Source organism: Natator depressus, chromosome 1 (genome assembly GCF_965152275.1).
Source record: "Natator depressus isolate rNatDep1 chromosome 1, rNatDep2.hap1, whole genome shotgun sequence".
NCBI classification, from domain to species: Eukaryota; Metazoa; Chordata; order Testudines; family Cheloniidae; genus Natator; species Natator depressus.
Window position 1 is genome coordinate 59,009,086 of NC_134234.1, and position 17,315 is coordinate 59,026,400.

Below are 17,315 nucleotides of genomic sequence, written 5' to 3' on the forward strand. Positions count from 1 at the left end.
AAATGGCCGATGAAAAGAGGCTAGGGAAGAGGACAGCAATATAATGAATCTGGTGCTGGAAAACAAGTTGTGAGTAGACTAGAGTAAGGCTGCTCACTGTTCCCCATTTCACTGATTTCTATATCACATGAAGAAAAGGAGTACTTGTGGCACCTTAGAGACTAACCAATTTATTTGAGCATAAGCTTTCGTGAGCTACAGCTCACTTCATCAGATGCATCCAATGAAGTGAGCTGTAGCTCACGAAAGCTTATGCTCAAATAAATTGATTAGTCTCTAAGGTGCCACAAGTACTCCTTTTCTTTTTGCGGATACAGACTAACACGGCTGCTACTCTGAAATATATATCACATGGAAACTTGAGAAATTCACTGAGAAAGATCATTAGAAATAAATTTACAAAAAGTTAATTTAGGAAATAACAAAGCTCTTAGAGGGAACACATTTCCTTCTTCATCGTAAAATAACTGTCCTGCTGGTGGATAGCGCAGGGGTGGTGGATTGGCACAGAGAATAAAAAGGAATCATATTTAGACAGTGACACCTGGGCGGATTCAATTCCCTGTCCCTCCTCAGCTATTTTAGAGATGTTGGTGGAAGTCTGGAAGTTGGGAGTGACAGGAGAAGGAGACATGACTCTTAGTTAGCACTAAGTAAAAATGCTAATTTACGTTGTGGTTTAGAGTTTTTTCTCGGGTAAAGTTCCTACGAGGTATACCACAAAAATCTACAGAGTTGTTTGCTTCTCAACTCTTGGTTTTCCAAGAAGCTGAAGATTTTTCATACTCAAAACACCTGGCTTTCTTTTCTTTACAGGTTAAAATCCTGCACCAACTACCATTAACTTTAATTTACATTCATACCCTCTTAAAAGCTATTTTAGTCACCCTCTCAATATATGTCACTGTTCAAGCCTCTAAAGAATGAACAATTTATGCATGACTGTATTTTGAGAACCCAAGACAGATTTCATTTATAATTGCATTAAATGTCCCAAATTCCCACATGGATCTCTCACATTTGTCTCCACAGCTTCTTTTATCCAATTCTGAATCTCAACATCTGCTCCAAAAGCTGTATATTAAAATCATTATTTATATTTCTATAAAGTCTTGTATCCAAAAAATTTCAAGATGCTTTACAAATATTTTAGTTTCAAAAAACCCTGTGAAGATAGGTAAATACTTTTATCCCCTTTGTACAGGTCAGAAAACAGACATAGACGTTAAGTGGGATGCTCAAGATCACACAGAAAGTCCGTAGTAGCCATAATCAGAATCTAATCCTATGCTTTAAAGCAGAAGACAATTATTCTCATGAAATTATGATGCCTAAAATCCAACTGTCTCCAGAGTGTCAGTGTTCTGAAAGAATGACTATAATTTTTTTTATATCCAGAGCCACATCTTAAACTGAAAGGTATACAGAAAGCAACTTTGGTTGAGATTTCTAAGCTTGATTTCAACTGAACACAGATCCAACAAAATTACCATACACCAGCAACACAAAATAAAAAAGCAGACCATTTCTCAGTTTCGGAAAGGCTAAGAATAAAGACAAGAAGCATATAGCAAAGGCATATCACTGCCCTGAAGAAAGTCTATTGGGAGGAGAGTATAATGCAGTTTTGACTATGTACACCTGTACTATATTTGCACTGTTCCAACCAAAGACTATTTTCCCATAATAGCTACCCAGAATACAAATAAACAAATTCATTTGCTTTACACTAAATCATTGAGAGGCTGAAAGCACAAATACCTAATAATAAATGTAGAGCACATGTATAACATCACAATGGCAACAACAATCTTATTTCTGTCAGTTCTCCATCTCCTCACTCTTTTTATTAGCACGTTGAAATGATACTTAGGAACCATAATTAATTTCTTCCTATAAAATATCCTCAATTCCCTCTTCAAACTGGAGTTGAATATATGATATTCATGTCCAGTAAGGACTGCCTAAAATTTAATATTTCAGAGCACTCATTAATGGTGAGAGTGATTAATAAAATAAAGAACTAATAGAAAATATATATGATAAAATATATCTGGAGTTGGGACAACAGGGCCAAATTTCAGTTCCAGTAATCGTACAGCTCAAGGACAAGAAAACTACTCAGCAACACGGGGGAAAAAAGTATAAGGGTCAAATTGTGTAATTAAAATTTTAAACTTAATTTGCCAGGTTCCCGTGACTACAAAATGACCTTAGAGAATTTGCCCTCAATTATTTTAATAACAGTGAGTAGAGCAAGAGGTTGGTATAATCGGATATATAATAGGAAAGTCAGAATGGGAAGCAGAGTTTACTTTCATCACAGCGCCATTAAATTATAGATGGTAAAATATACCCTCATTATTGCTGAAAGTGCAGAAACAAGGAAGGGTGCATAGACACACCAAACAGAAGAGGCTCTGTTCCATCAGTGGCGCCAGTATATGGAACAGGAAAATTTATTTTGATTAAACAAATATTTCCTTTCTCTGAGTTAAGGTCCAACCGCCTTTCAGCCTGCATGCAGCTACATAGGCAGAATCAGACCTGTCAGTCACTGATAAGGGAGGGCTAACATACCAGCTAACACAGCTTCCTTAGAAAAGGATAATCCCTCATGTGGACTAAAACTTGTTAATAAATACACTATAGCAATAAACAATGAATTCCTATTGCACAGAATAACTTTGACTAAAATTTGAATGAACCTAGCAGGAATTTTTATCCTACTGGTCAAATAAATGCTTCAAACAAGGGAGGGTCAGATCTGTGGACTTTAACTCAGAGAAAGGAATAAATAAATGTTCCTATTTTCTTTCATATACAAGGTCCACAAACCTATTGACCAATGGGATTTTTATAGCAGTTTGTCTCAAGGAAGATTCAATCTAGCAGAACTAAATACAAGGTTTTATGTTCCTTCTCTAATTCTGCAAGCAACCTGCTATCAAAGCCAGCTTCTTCCTAGTAAAATGTTGAAAAGGTATGAATAACCAGGTGTCTGCCCTGCAGATCTGGAGGCTCCTGCTGCTCTTAGTAAGTGGGCTTTGAGGCCGGTTGAGGGAGAGGCTCTTTGACTTGCATGCTTCATGTATGTACCATCTCAACCACCCTGAAATGGAAGATTTTGAGGTTCTTTCCTTTAAATGCTGGATGGTAGAAAAGGAATAGAACATTACACTTGTGAAAAACCTGTATGTGACAGATAAAGATCAAGTGGGCTCTCTGAACATCCAATATACGCCAGAGCTTCTTTCTTGGGTCAAATGGAAGAAAGCATGTGCCTATTACTCTTGGCTCACCCTTTCAGGAGGAAAAGGAGGTGGGATGTTGCACTTCAAGTGTGATGCAAACAGATCTACCAGCAGGACCCCAAATTTAATCATTAGTAACTAAAACACTTCTAGATGAAGACTCCACTTCACGTGATCTAGCTGTTCCCTGCCCAGCCAGTTTGCCATAATGTTTTTTTTCTGCCTTGAATATGTAGAGCAAAAAGAGATGAGAGTTTCCCTTTGCACAGAACATCAGAAGGTGGGCTTCCTTTTTTAGGGTTGGTGACCTTATCCCACCCTGTTTGTCGATGTAGAACACTGCATTGGTGTTGTCAATCATGATTAGGACGTGGGCATTGTTTACCCATGAAGAGAGGCTCCTGAGTCTATAGTGAATTGCTCTGAGATCTAACCATAGTTTAGTTTTTACAGTGCCTAGCACAGTGGGCTCCTGGTCCATGGTTGGGGCTTCTAAGCACTACAATAAAACAATAGACTGCTTTTACCTTTGCTCCGTCAAGTGCCTGGTACTAAATTCATCTTCATGTGAGCTCCCCATCCTCTGAGTTGGGTATCAGTGGTAAGCACTATTCTTGTCCAACTCAGGTAAAGGAAATCCCTTCTTGAAATTATGAGTGTTGAGCCATCACCTCAAAAGAGGTTATTAGACTCTGAAGAAATTGGATTCTCCTGGTAGGATGAACTGGGTAGGAGATCGGGATAGCAGCAATGATTAGAGGGGTCTCATGTGCACTCAGGCTCATTGCTGTGTCTACATATGACATGACCATCCCCAATAATTACATCAGGGAGTGGCAGATGGCCAGCAGCCTCTGGGATATTTCAGAGGCTGCTGGCCATCTGCCATTTTTTCTGTCTCTTGAGAAACAATCAATCAATCAGTGGGAGTGTGTGTCAATTTCCAACCCTAGGTGAGCTATCTGCAGTGTGGGGTCTAATTTACTCTTTTTTCCAATTTAGAATGAAACTTTGGTCCTCTAGGTTCCCGATTACCCTTGAAGTGCTTTGTACCAATTTGTCTTTGGACAGAGCCCTTATCAGGACACCAAGGAATGGACAGAGTTGAATCCCCACCCCACTTCCTGCCTGAGGGCAGCTACCAGGACAATGGCTAACTTTGTAAATACTTTGGGGAAGAGGAGGTGGCAAGGCTAAATGGCAACAAAATGTATCCAAAGTGCTGGGATCCAAAAGGTAAACAGAGAAATTTGCAGTGAAATTCTAGGGATGTGAAGGTACACATCTTTCAAGTAAGTAATAATTTAATTTCCCCTTGCTGATTGAAGTTCACCCTGGTGGTAGTGTTTCTATCTTGAATCTGGGCTCTCTCAGGAACTGGAGATGCTTCAGGTCCAGCACAGCACTGCCACCTCATGATTCCTTCTTAATCAGAGGGAAAAATGGAGTATAAACCTTTCCCCTTCCTCCCCACCCACCTTTTAGGGAGCAGGAGTGGTTCTACTGACCCAATTTCCTGATGGTCTGGATTTGCTGATCCAAGCTCAGGAGACCAACTCCATGAAGGTCCCTGCCCGACCTGGATCTGCTGAGGTATACAGGACTCCTGGTTGCAGAATACACCGAGATCTCCAATTCAGGCACTCCACAAGTGGGGTGCAGCAGACAGCATACATTCATGCTTCACCCTTCTTTTTGACCTGTTCCCGGCACACTGGCAGGGACCCCTGTAATGGTGTCTCAACAGTAAAGAGGAACTGGACCCTTAAATCCCTAGGTAGGGGAGGATCAGAAACATGGCTACAGAAACAAATTTATGGCCAAAATCTTTTTTTAAAAAACACTTTTGCTCTTCATCAGGAATTCCAATAAACCTTCCCGCCACTATGGAGACAGAACAAAAACCTGGTGGGTTCTTCAGTCATGTCATGACTTCCCCAATCACTGACTTAAAGGTCTAGTTCTGCTTATGTAGCTATTTGCAGAATGAGAGGTCATTGATGGATCTCTGGACATTGCAGACAAGAAAGAATATCAGGTACATCTTGTTTATGGGTCATACTGGGATCCGCTGGAAAGTGTCCTGCGGACTGATAGTTAATCTTGGGGAATTCTGTGCTATCTGAATCAATGAGTTGCAACAGCAAATTGGCGCAGGGTATTAGGCAAAAATACAAGCCATTATAGACCACATTTGAGAAGCCAATAGCAATTCAAAGCATGATATTTTGTAAACTAACGAGGGCTCTACTCTACTGAAAAACTGAGAATTTAAGACTTCCAATGATTTATAGTCATTTTTTCTAGTGCTAGTGGTTCCCAAAAATAATATGATCTTGTAACCCACATTATTTAAATTATATATGCATATCTGCAGTATCTTATAGGAGGCAAACCCGCAGCCAGAACAGGGCTGCCCACTCAGCTGCCATGACTCACTCCTTCAACAGAGACACATGGAGTCATCACTCAGGCATGCAGCATAAGAACATAAGAATGGCCACACTGGGTCAGGCCAAAGGTCCATCCAACCCAGTATCCTGTCTGTCAACAGGGGCCAATGCCAAGGAGTGATCCTAACACGTAATGATCAAGTGATCTCTCTCCTGCCATCCATCTCCACCCTCTGACAGAGGCTAGGGACACCATTCCTTACCCATCCTGGCTAAGTCCATTAATGGCTATTAACCTCCATGAATATATCTAGTTCTCTTTTTAACTCCGCAATGACTTATTCCTCCAACAGAGCCTGTAGTGACTCAGCCCTCAGGCATGTGGAAGCAGCCTATCCCTAAGCAGAACCTGGGTCAGATGACCCCTAGGCTCTGGTATTTCACCAATACAGAACTGAATATTAGCGGTTTCATCCTTGTTCATGGCCTATTCTGACCTTGCTCCTGCCCAATTATTGAGCCACTCCAGTCCTGTACCCACCTCCTGTTCCTCTAACACTTGGACTCACTCCCAACTGGCATTGGCCAACATCTGGATTCCGGATACAATACCAGGTTGGCTTGCCTATTGACTCTGACCTCAGTTCTGACCAACAGCCTCTGCCTGGACACCAGTTTCAGCACTTCCCTTGTCCCAATCCTGACACTACACCTAGCTTCAACCTCAGCTCCAGCCATCAGGCCTGACTATGTGGAACCAGCAGCTGAGATATTATGTTTTTAGAATAGTACCCTGGTCTGTGACTGAGTCAGTCTACTCCTGAATTTCAAATCTGAAAGGTAACATTTTCAGGAATTTCTTCTGAATCCAGAATAAAAATTATATAATTTTTAAAACATTCCTTTTAAAGTTTCGATTCTGGGTTGCTTTCCTAAAACTGTGTAACCCAGTATTGCCAACTCTCATGATTGTTTTCCGAGTGACAGAATTTCAGAGGGAGCTGGAGCTCGTCTCACGATGACACAGAACTCTCTGGCCCCCTTGCAAAGTTTAGCCCTGAAGGAAGCAGAAGCGTCTCTTCCATCTAAGCTCGCTGTTCTCACAGGTGAGGAGAGAGCAGAGTGCCCCTCACTCCTCCTCCCTTCACAATGGAGACAGCTCCTCACCCCTTTCCTCTTTTTCCTTGGCTGCAATACCCACCCCCTGCCTGAAAGGGGATTGAAGAACACCCCAAGAGCTGTAGCAGCAGAGGTGGACATGGGGGAGAGGGACAAAACTGGCAGGTAGGTTGGGAGACAGACAGAATTGGTGTGACAGGCAGATGTGGAAACTGAGGGGACAGGATTGATTTGGAGGCCGAGGGGGACAGAATTAACTGGAGGCCAAAGGACAGACAGTTATGAGGTTGAGAGACCTGCAGCAGGAGCCAAAGTCACCATATTCAATAAACTTGGGAGAGTGGGCAATGCATCATCTCTCTCTCTTTCTCTCACACACACACAGGGGATAGGTAGGGAGAGTTAAAAAATCAAGAGAGACCCAAAAACAGTATCATCTTTCTTTTAAAAAAAAAAATCTCAATTTGGGGGTGGGGGGGGGGAATCTCATGATTTTGGAGGATCTAACTTCTGATTTTTGATCTCTTCAGGTTGGCAATACTGATAACCCAACAAGATCTTCCCTTCCTTCTGCCACAGTGTTGCACTATTTACGTAACACAAACAATCATCTTCACCTCAGGTTTTTTTTGGCCCCAAGTGGTTACAACACATGACATCAATGAATAAGGAAGCAGACACTGTCCGATATCTGTAGGATTTTACATATAATACATATATGCCTTTTGATCACTCTCTCAGAGAACACAATAATGTACTTTCTTTCAGCCCAATAGTTTTTTCAACCAGTAAAATAGAACTGGATTTGCATGCTTTTGGAGCAAAAAAACAGCATACTAACTTACTCTCATGCTCAGTAGATGGATCCAACATTTTAAGATACTAATTTTACCACTCAAGAGTAAAGAAAATCTAGCATTTAAAGTAAAATCACACTGTTCAGTGGATCTGCTACAGAAAAAAATGAAATCAGGAAGTAAACCTATAGCAGTGGATAATTTTTAACTCCGACAAGATTCAGAGGTCACCCATGCAGAGAGATGTGGGATGTTGCATCCCAAGAACAGCATATGAATAAAAATTTGGAGTATTTGTGCAATGTGAAAATCTTGAAATGAAACAAAATTTGACAACAGACATCCAAAATCTAAGTCTAGCCTTCTGGACATTCTATGCAGAGTACAGTCCTCTTCTCCATTGGCACCAGAAGATACTTATAACTATTAAAGCTAGAAAGAGAAATATGGTCTGAAAATCATATTGCTTTTCCTGCCAGGATCAATATGTTTGTGACAGTCAAATGTTTTTTCTCTCTCTCCTACAGAATTTTAATGAGTCTGGCTAATAAGGAGGCAGACTATACCCAAATGGTAGAGGAACTGGCTTCAAAAGACAATTAAACTGAGGGGAATTTTACATTGCCTAATAAGAAATTTGATGCATTTTATTTTTGTTTATAGTTACATAATTCACTGCCACTCTGCTTGTTGGATCATTAAATAACAATTTAAACACTACTGTTTGGTTCTGTAACTGCTGTCCTGGAATTGTGGCAATATGTACAAATCACACAAATTGCACTATCAATGCTATGTGATCTCACTATAATTACTAGATGCAATTACAAAATTTATTATGTAAACTTTATATTTCTTGAGACTGCTACCTATCATGGTGACCAATACTGTCTCACTGGTACTCCCCCATCTGTGTACATCTATCTCTTGCCCCTTGTCTTATACTTATAATGTAGGCCTTTGGAGGCAGGCACTGTCTTTTTGTTCTGTGTTTGTAATGTACACTGACTAGCACAATGGGGCCCTGGTCCATGACTTGGGATTCTAGCTGCTACAAATAAATACAAATAAACAATTATGGATATATCTAAAACTATAACTAACTGTAGCACCATTACAAATTACAGGTGATCATTTCTAACAGGAGCGACAGTATTTTAAAAACACATTACTCATGTTCTGGATAACTGCCCAAACTAAGAGCCCTGACAGTCACCAAAACTACTGTTCAGTAAGAATATGACCAGGGCTTAATACTTGCAAGCCTGAAGACTAAGCCTGGCAGCCTTGGTGAAAAACGCTCACACCACCAAGCCCCGTAAGGCCTCACACACTGCAAAGTCACACCTATTTAATATAACTATAGGAGAGTGTTATATCTTTAACTCCTCAGCAACAAATCTCGCCTCACCTTGTCTCCAAACAAAGATAACTTCTAACATACCCTTCACCCTCATTTCAATCAATATTCTTTCTCCATGTGGGCCACTCTGTTCACTCTCACCTCTGGGGGAAAAGGCAAGGGCTCCAAATTCTCTGCTCCTCCCTCCCTCCTTTAACAGAAGAGAAGAGACGCAGCACCTGTGCCAATCTGTTTCACTGCTAACATCTGTCTACAAGAAATTACTTCAGGCCACTCTACTTCTTTTCTCCAATACCCTTCTGCTCCTTTCTTCCTACTTTCCCTCTTAGAAAGGTTTCAGTGACTTAAAAGAGCAAAATGCTTACTCCTACAGGACAAGTGGTTTTTCTCAAGCCATTTTCATTATCCAACAGTCTAGTTAACTTTAAAACAATTACACTTACATACTTTTCTCTAATACCTTATTTGGCCCTATTTTACCACTCAGGAGTATTGTGAGTATTTATATCTCTAACTCACTCTGAATACATAAAGTGATAAGTATTAATACATTATATATTTAGCATTATTTCAGAATGCTTTCTATTTTTAATACTGTAGAACCAGAATAAATTTGGTATCAATTATTCTGATTAAAGTCTTTTCAAAAGCTAAATATTTGGTATATCCACAAAGCATTTGCATAAATGCAGGATAATTACACAAGTATTGTAGGTACTTTTTCCAAACTGTAGTGTTTTAGACATGAATGCACAGAACTTCACACTTTTCTGAAAATGGTGAACTTCACAGTATTTAATGCAGTTGTTTTCTAAGGGAGACTATATATGCTGTAGGTGCCAATAAGACATTTAATGCTAAGTTTAAATTAAAATTAAAAGAGTGCATTTGCCATATATAAATTTTTGTGACTACAAAATCACCAATGTGAGCCATGTGAAGTTTATTACTGTCATAATAAAACTAAGGAGAAAGGATCAATGGACTGTTGCTGTAATTAGCTATCAAGATTTGATTAGACAATACCAGGTAGGAAAGAGAAGATTTACTTACCTGTAACTGGAGATTCTTTGAGATGTGTGGTCCCTGTGTGTATTCCACACATGGGTGCGCATATGTGCCATGCACGTGAATCCGGAAGTGTTTCTTAGCAGTGTCCATTGACCCACATGTGCATAGTGCATCCCCTCATGCTCCTAGCCGAGAGGCTAATAGGTAGTGTGGGTCGACATTTCTCCAGTCTCGTTCTTACTGTTGTGGAATCCAGTCCGAAGCAGAGGGGATGGAAGGCGGGTAGTGGAATAAAGATAAAGACCACACATCTCAAAGAACCTCCAGGTCCAGGTAAGTAACCTCCTCCTCTTCGAGTGATGGTCCCTAGGTGTATTCCACATATGGGTGACTCACAACGCACTGCGCCATCATGCAAGCGGAAGCTACAGATGCCACCGTAGGCAAAGCTGTACTGCAGACTGCACTTCCACTGGCATCCTTGCACCTACCTCCATGCTGATCACTGCTTGTGAAAGTGTGGACAGTGCGCCACATTGCAGCACAGCAGATATCTTGCCAGGACACCTCCACTAGTGAGGCTGATGTGGCGGCTTGTGCTCGTGTAGCGTATGCTGTGACACTATCAGATGGGAGCGTGTTGGATTGGTTGTAGCTTTTGCAGATGCACCCCGACACTCATTTGGAGATGCGTTGGTGTGAAAGGGCTTGACCCTTTGACCGCTCGGCAATGGCCACAAATAGCTTTGGTGATGCACAAAAGGGTTGAGTCCTGCGTAGGTAGAATGCCAATGCATGGCAGATGTCAAAGGAGTGAAAAGCTCTGTTAGTGGGGGAAGCATGTGGTTTGAAGCGGAAAACCAGCAGATGGATGCTGATTTAAGTGAAATTCTGACACTACTTTTAGGAGGAATTTGGATTGGAACCATAAGGACACTTTGTCCCTGTGGAATATCAGGTAGGTGGGGTCCACCATCATGGCCGCTAGTTTACTGACCCATCTGGTTGAGGTAATGGCTACCAAGAATGTCACTTTCATTGAGAGGTGGCAGAGGGAGCATGTAGCAAGCGATTCAAAGCATGGCTTCCTGAGGATGGAGAGAACGAGATTAAGGTCCAATGGGGGTATGGGCTTGAGTACTGGTGGAAAGGTGTTAAGTAAACGCTTCATGAGGAGAATAGCTGTGGGGTGCATAAAGACCAAGGTGCGTCCACAGGAGCGAGAAAGGCACTAAATGCTGCCAGGTGCACTCGTATAGAACTGAGGGCTAGACAGTCGTCGAGGACGACTGGAATAGACACCATGTTTAGTGAATGATGGGGGTAGCGGGCCCATGTTGTGAAGCATTTCCATTTAGGTTGGTAGCAGGCTTTGGTGGAGTCTCTCCTGCTTTGGGTAAGGATCTGTCGCATGGGCAGTCTATCTTTGACGTCCATCCAAAAATCAAGATGTGAGGTGAAGAGAGCCCAGATGGGGATGACGAATATTCCCGCACTCTTGTGTTAGTAAATCAGGGAGTGTGCAGAGGCAAAGTGGTGTGCAGGTGGAGAGTGAGGAGGTCTGTGAACCAGAACTGATGGGGCCAGAATGGGGCTACAAGTATGACAATGGCTCTGTCCTGGTCGAACCTTGCGTAGCACCTGTCATAGGAAGGGAAAGCCGTGGAGGGGGAGAGTGTCACCCTGAGAGCTGTCCTCTGTTGCTCCCCGGAACAATAGCAGGGCAGCTTTCAATTCTTGGGAGTGGCAAAGAGGTCCCATAGGGGAGTGCCCCACTTCGCAAAGAAGTACTGGAACATGGCATCGTGTAGCTCCCACTTGTGACTGAGATAGTGTGTCCTGCTGAACATGTTGGCTATGGAATTCTGGGTTCCGGGTAGATGTGTGGCTTGAAGCATCACATCGTTCTTGATGCACCAGTTCCAAAGCTGGACCAACTAGCAGAAGGAAGGAGACCTGGCACCGCCCTGCTTGTTGATGTATTCCACTGCCACAATGTTGTCGGAGAACATTTGGACATGGAGGGCCTAAACAAGTGGGAGGAAGGCCTGGAACGCTAACCAGTCTGCCCACAGTTCCAGCACATTTACGTACATCCTGGCTTCCTGTGGTGACCACACACCCTGACCTGTGTGTTGGTGTAAGTTGGCTCCCCACCCTGTGAGGGAGGCATCCACTGTGATGGTGGCCTGCAGTGTGGGAGGGGCGAAGGGAATATCAATCATAATCTGGGAAAGATTGGACTACCGTCTGAGGAAGGCCAGCACAGTCTAGGGAACGATGACCCTGGCACCCACAGGATCTTGGTTGGAAAGGAGCTAAGTTTGAAAACAATGCATATGGAGATGTGCGTGTGGTGTCATGTAGGTGCAGGCTGCCATACGTCCAAGGAGGGAGAGACAGCGGCGGACCGTGGTCTGTGATGTACATCTTCGAGGAGGGCTGTCAGCATTGTGAAGTGGTCTTCCGGGAGAAAGGCTTTCGCATGACAGAGGCGAGCCACACTCCAATACAGCTGATCTCCTGTGTAGGCATCAACACTGACTTCTCCTCATTGACGCAGATACCCCTATTTACAACTATATGCACTGAATGAAAGCTACACTACTCCCATAGAAAACTAAGAGCATGAAGGAACAGGGGTTCTGACTCAGGCCATGTTAACAGTGGGTTAACAGTGAGGCGGCAAAGTTTGCAGACAATACTAAACTGCTCAAGATAGTTAAGACCAAAGCAGAATGTGAAGAACTTCAAAAAGATTTCACAAAACTAAGTGATTAGACAACAAAAAATGGCAAATGAAATTTAATGTGGATAAATGTAAAGTAATGCACATTGGAAAAAATAATCACAACTACACATACAACTAATTTAGCTACAACTAATCAGGAAAAAAATCTTGAGAGCCATCGTGGATAGTTCTCTGAAGACGTCCACACGGTGTGCAGCGGCAGTCAAAAAAGCGAACAGGATGTTAGGAATCATTAAAAAAAGGGATAGAGAATAAGATGGAGAATATCTTATTGCCCTTATATAAATCCATGGTACGCCCACATCTTGAATACTGCGTACAGATGTGGTCTCCTCCTCTCCAAAAAGATATACTGGCATTAGAAAAGGTTCAGAGAAGGGCAACTACAATGATTAGTGGTTTGGAATGGGTCCCGTATGAGGAGAGATTGAAGAGACTAGGACTTTTCAGCTTGGAAAAAGGAGACTAAGGGGGGATATGATAGAGGTATATAAAATCATGAGTGGTGTGGAGAAAGTGAATAAGGAAAAGTTATTTACTTGTTCCCATAACATAACAACTAGGGGCCACCAAATGAAATTAATGGGCAGCAGGTTTAAAACAAATAAAAGGAAGTTCTTCTTCACACAGCGCATAGTCAACCTGTGGAAGATCTTCCCTGAGGAGGTTCTGAAGGCTAGGACTATAAAAGGGTTTAAAAGAGACTTAGATAAATCCATGGAGATTAAGTCCATTAATGGCTATTAGCCAGGATGGGTAAGGAATGGTGTCCCTAGCCTCTGTCTGTCAGAGGGCAGAGATGGATGGCAGGAGAGAGATCACTAATAGATTCACAGATATTAAGGTCAGAAGGGACCATTATGATCATCTAGTCTGATCTCCTGCACAAGGCAGGCCACAGAATCTCACCCACCCACTCCTGCGAAAAACCTCTCATCTATGTCTGAGCTATTGAAGTCCTCAAATCGTGGTTTAAAGACTTCAAGGAGCAGAGAATCCTCCAGCAAGTGACCCGGGCCCCATGTTACAGAGGAAGGCAAAATACCTACAGGGCCTCTTCCAATCTGCCCTGGAGGAAAATTCCTTCCCGACCCCAAATATGGCCATCAGCTAAACCCTGAGCATGTGGGCAAGATTCACCAGCCAGATACCCAGGAAAGAATTCTCTGTAGTAACTCAGATCCTACCCCATCTAGCATCCCATCACAGGCCACTGGGCCTATTTACCATGAATAGTTAAAGGTCAATTAATTGTCAAAATCATGTTATCTCCTCCATAAACTTATTAAGTCAGAAAGGTCTTTTGCCCCCACTGCTTCCTTTGGAAGGCTATTCCAAGACTTCACTCCTCTGATGGTTAGAAACCTTCGTCTAATTTCATCTAACCTAAAAAACTCAGCCAGTAGTCATCCATACAAACTTGATCATTACCTGTTGGGTTCACTCCCTCTGGGGCACCTGGAATTGGCCTCTGCTGGCAGACAGGATGCTGGTCTGGATGGACCTTTGGTCTGACCCAGTATGGCCATTCTTATGTGGCAATAAGAGGGAACTTGAGAGGCATCAACCTGCACTACCTATTATATCCTCGGCTGGGAGCATGAGTGGACGCACAACATATGTGCGGGTCAATAGACACCGCTAAGAAAAGCTTCTGGTCTCAGGCACATGGTGCACCTGCACAGCCACATGTGGAATATGTGTAGGGACCATCATTCAAAGCAGAATCGATGCTTCTTCATCTCTTCTGTAAGAGCTTATTTTTATTTTAGCCTATGATGTATTCATATACATAATTAACAGAGGACAGAAAAATCCTACTGGCAATTGGCTTCTGCCTTATAGAACCCAATAAAATGAGCAACATAGCCGGTGATGTTTCCGAAGAGATGCACGGAAAACAGAGAGAGAAAAAGAGCAATCATAAGTGACAACATACAGAAAAAACAGTAAAGTTAACTTACCTCAAATTTAAGTAAGTCAGCATTTGTAAATTCACTATGGCATCTGGAATAATTTTAATACAATTGTGGTATAAATTTAGTGTTTCCAGTGACACAAAATGGCACAGCTCCATAGGAACATCAGTTAATCTATTCTTGGACAGATCTGAGGAGAGAAAAAGAAAAAGCACATTTTTGAAACATCAAAAATATATACTTTAAACTGATATATTTCATTATTAAAATAAATATTGCAATCACAGGCATAAAAGAGGGAACTATCAATATTTTTCATAATTCAGAACAAAATTATTAATAACCCCTAGAAGCTTGAAATTGAAGTCTGTTACATATTGAATACGAAATATCAAATATTAAATTGCCTGTTATTCAATTTAATTAAAATAATTATTCACTGGACTCAAGATGTTAAGAAAAACCACCATCATATTAGGTTTGAAAGCATAACTTCTGAAATTTGCACTTTATAGCAACAGAATGTATCCAAAGATTAATACCAGCTGTGTAGATACTGATTAGCAGCTGTTATCAACAAGTCTATCCACTTTCTAATAGTTATAGAAATGTATTCCTTAATAGTCACCAATATTATATTACTTAAAGGCACAGTCAATGTTAGTTTGATCATTTGTTTTCTGGGATTGATGTATAACTTTTTCAAGAACAACAAATGAAGAGTCAGTACAATAAGTATACAGAAGGACTGTCTGATCCATCAGGCAAAAGGCCATATTTGACAACAGGTAACGATGTTAAAACTCTTCTGGGAAAAGACTGTCTTCCTATGCGTGTGTACAACGTATACCATAGTGAGACCCAGATCCTGGCTAGGAACCTATAGTTTTACTGCAATTCTAATTATTAATAAAAATAATACTATAGTTAATTTATTTGAAGTCCAACTGGATTGCCAATTACCTATACAACTCCTTTGCTGTTAACTTGAAGAACAAAATATTTTAGGTTAGTAGTTTTTTGTTTTGTTTCTTGTTTTAAGAACACACAAAGAACACATTGGTGGGAAAAATGTAATAATAAAGGTAGCTTAATTCTGATCAAACCTGTCAGTGTCTTTAAATACACAAAATTATGTCCAAATTTGACAGGTACCCAGTTCATAAAGTACTGAGTCACACATGCATGTGTGCAGCCACATTAGTTAAACAAAAAGGAGTGGCACTTCACATGACATCACTCTTCACTGAACAGTGCGATAAACCTTCACCATCCTGACTAGAACAAACAGACTTTTTCTACTACATCTTGCTAACAGCATATGCTTCAAATTCTGGTACCTCACAAAAAAATGAGATACACAAATGTAGCAGCATCAAGACTGCAGCTGCTCATATTTCAGAGCATTCATGCTTAAGTACTAACAGTATGACTAATATGCTCCCTCCTACACAGCTGAATACCTACTGTGCTTAACCCCTCAAGAAATGTAGTTCTTATTTCTGAAGCAAGTTGCTACAAAGGTCTTCCAAGTACCAGATTTTACTTTGATTTTATTTTGTCAACACGTTTTTAGAGTACATACTGATTATCTTTTGTGTAAGGCTATTTCTTCACAATTAAAGAAGATGAAACTTGATTATCCAACCCATTCTTCTGGTCCCTGAAAATTCAGTTCCTAGGTTTAATTTCAACACTCTTTACTCCTGGGGGCATTCTATGCCAAAAAAGTAAAAATTCTGCGAAATTCAGCAAATTTTGTCAAAACAACACTACATAATCACACCAGTTTCAATTAATTTGGTAATTTATTTCAAAACACCTGTCAGCAAGTGTGTCTGTAACAATACAGACACACACAAAAATTCCCCCCCGGAGTAGAACATAAGATTGGCCATACAAAGGTCCATCTAGCCCAGTATCCTGTCTTCCGACAGTGGCCAATGCCAGGTGCCCCAGAGGGAATGAACAGAACAGGTAAGTCCCATCACCCATTCCCAGCTTCTGGCAAACAGAAGCTAGGGATACCACCCCTGCCCATCCTGGCTAATAGCTATTGATGGACCTATCCCCCATGAACTTACCTAGTTCTTTTTTTAACCCTGTTATAGTCTTGGCCTTCACAACGTTCTCTGGAAAAGAGTTCCACAGACTAACTGTGCATTGTGTAAAAAATACTTCCTTTCATTTGTTTTAAGCCTGCTGCCTATTAATTTCATTTTCTGACCTCTAGTTCTTGTGTTATGAGAAGGAGTAAATAACTCTTCCTTATTTACTTTCTCCACACCAGTCATGATTTTATAGACCTCAATCATATCCCCCCTTAGTCATCTCTTTTCCAAGCTGAAAAGTCCCAGTCTTATTAATCTCTCCTCATACGGAAGCCTTTCCATACCCCTAACCATTTTAGTTGCCCTTATCCATCCCATTCTTAATGATTCCCAGAGTTAAAAAAGTCAGTTAAAACCTAGTTGTTTTTTCCCCCCTTTCCCCTCCCAGAGCCCAGCCAGGGGCCCAGATACCCATACCCCTCCCCCTCCCGAGCCCAGCTGCAGGTCCCGCCCCAGACACCCATCCAGAGGGAGAAACAGCCTGATGCTCAGTCCCAGGCTTGCACGGAGTTTCCTCTGCACCACTCTCTCCTTCCCTCAGGGCATGCTGGAAACTGCAGCTGCCAGGAACCCTCTAGAGTGCCCTCCACCCCCAC

The 17,315-nt window shown here is 41.6% G+C and overlaps 1 protein-coding gene across 4 annotated transcripts in view; it reads right to left on the reverse strand.

Annotated features, from left to right (window-relative positions):
* Nucleotides 1–17,315, reverse strand: part of LRCH1 (leucine rich repeats and calponin homology domain containing 1) — a 252,422-nt gene that overhangs the window by 124,361 nt on the left and 110,746 nt on the right. For all 4 annotated transcript variants that reach the window (XM_074960903.1, XM_074960887.1, XM_074960896.1 and 1 more), the window contains exon 2: nucleotides 14,654–14,798. In XM_074960903.1, the coding sequence (XP_074817004.1) occupies nucleotides 14,654–14,766 (113 nt within the window). In that variant the 5' untranslated portion in view covers nucleotides 14,767–14,798. The remainder of the gene's footprint in view (nucleotides 1–14,653; nucleotides 14,799–17,315) is intronic.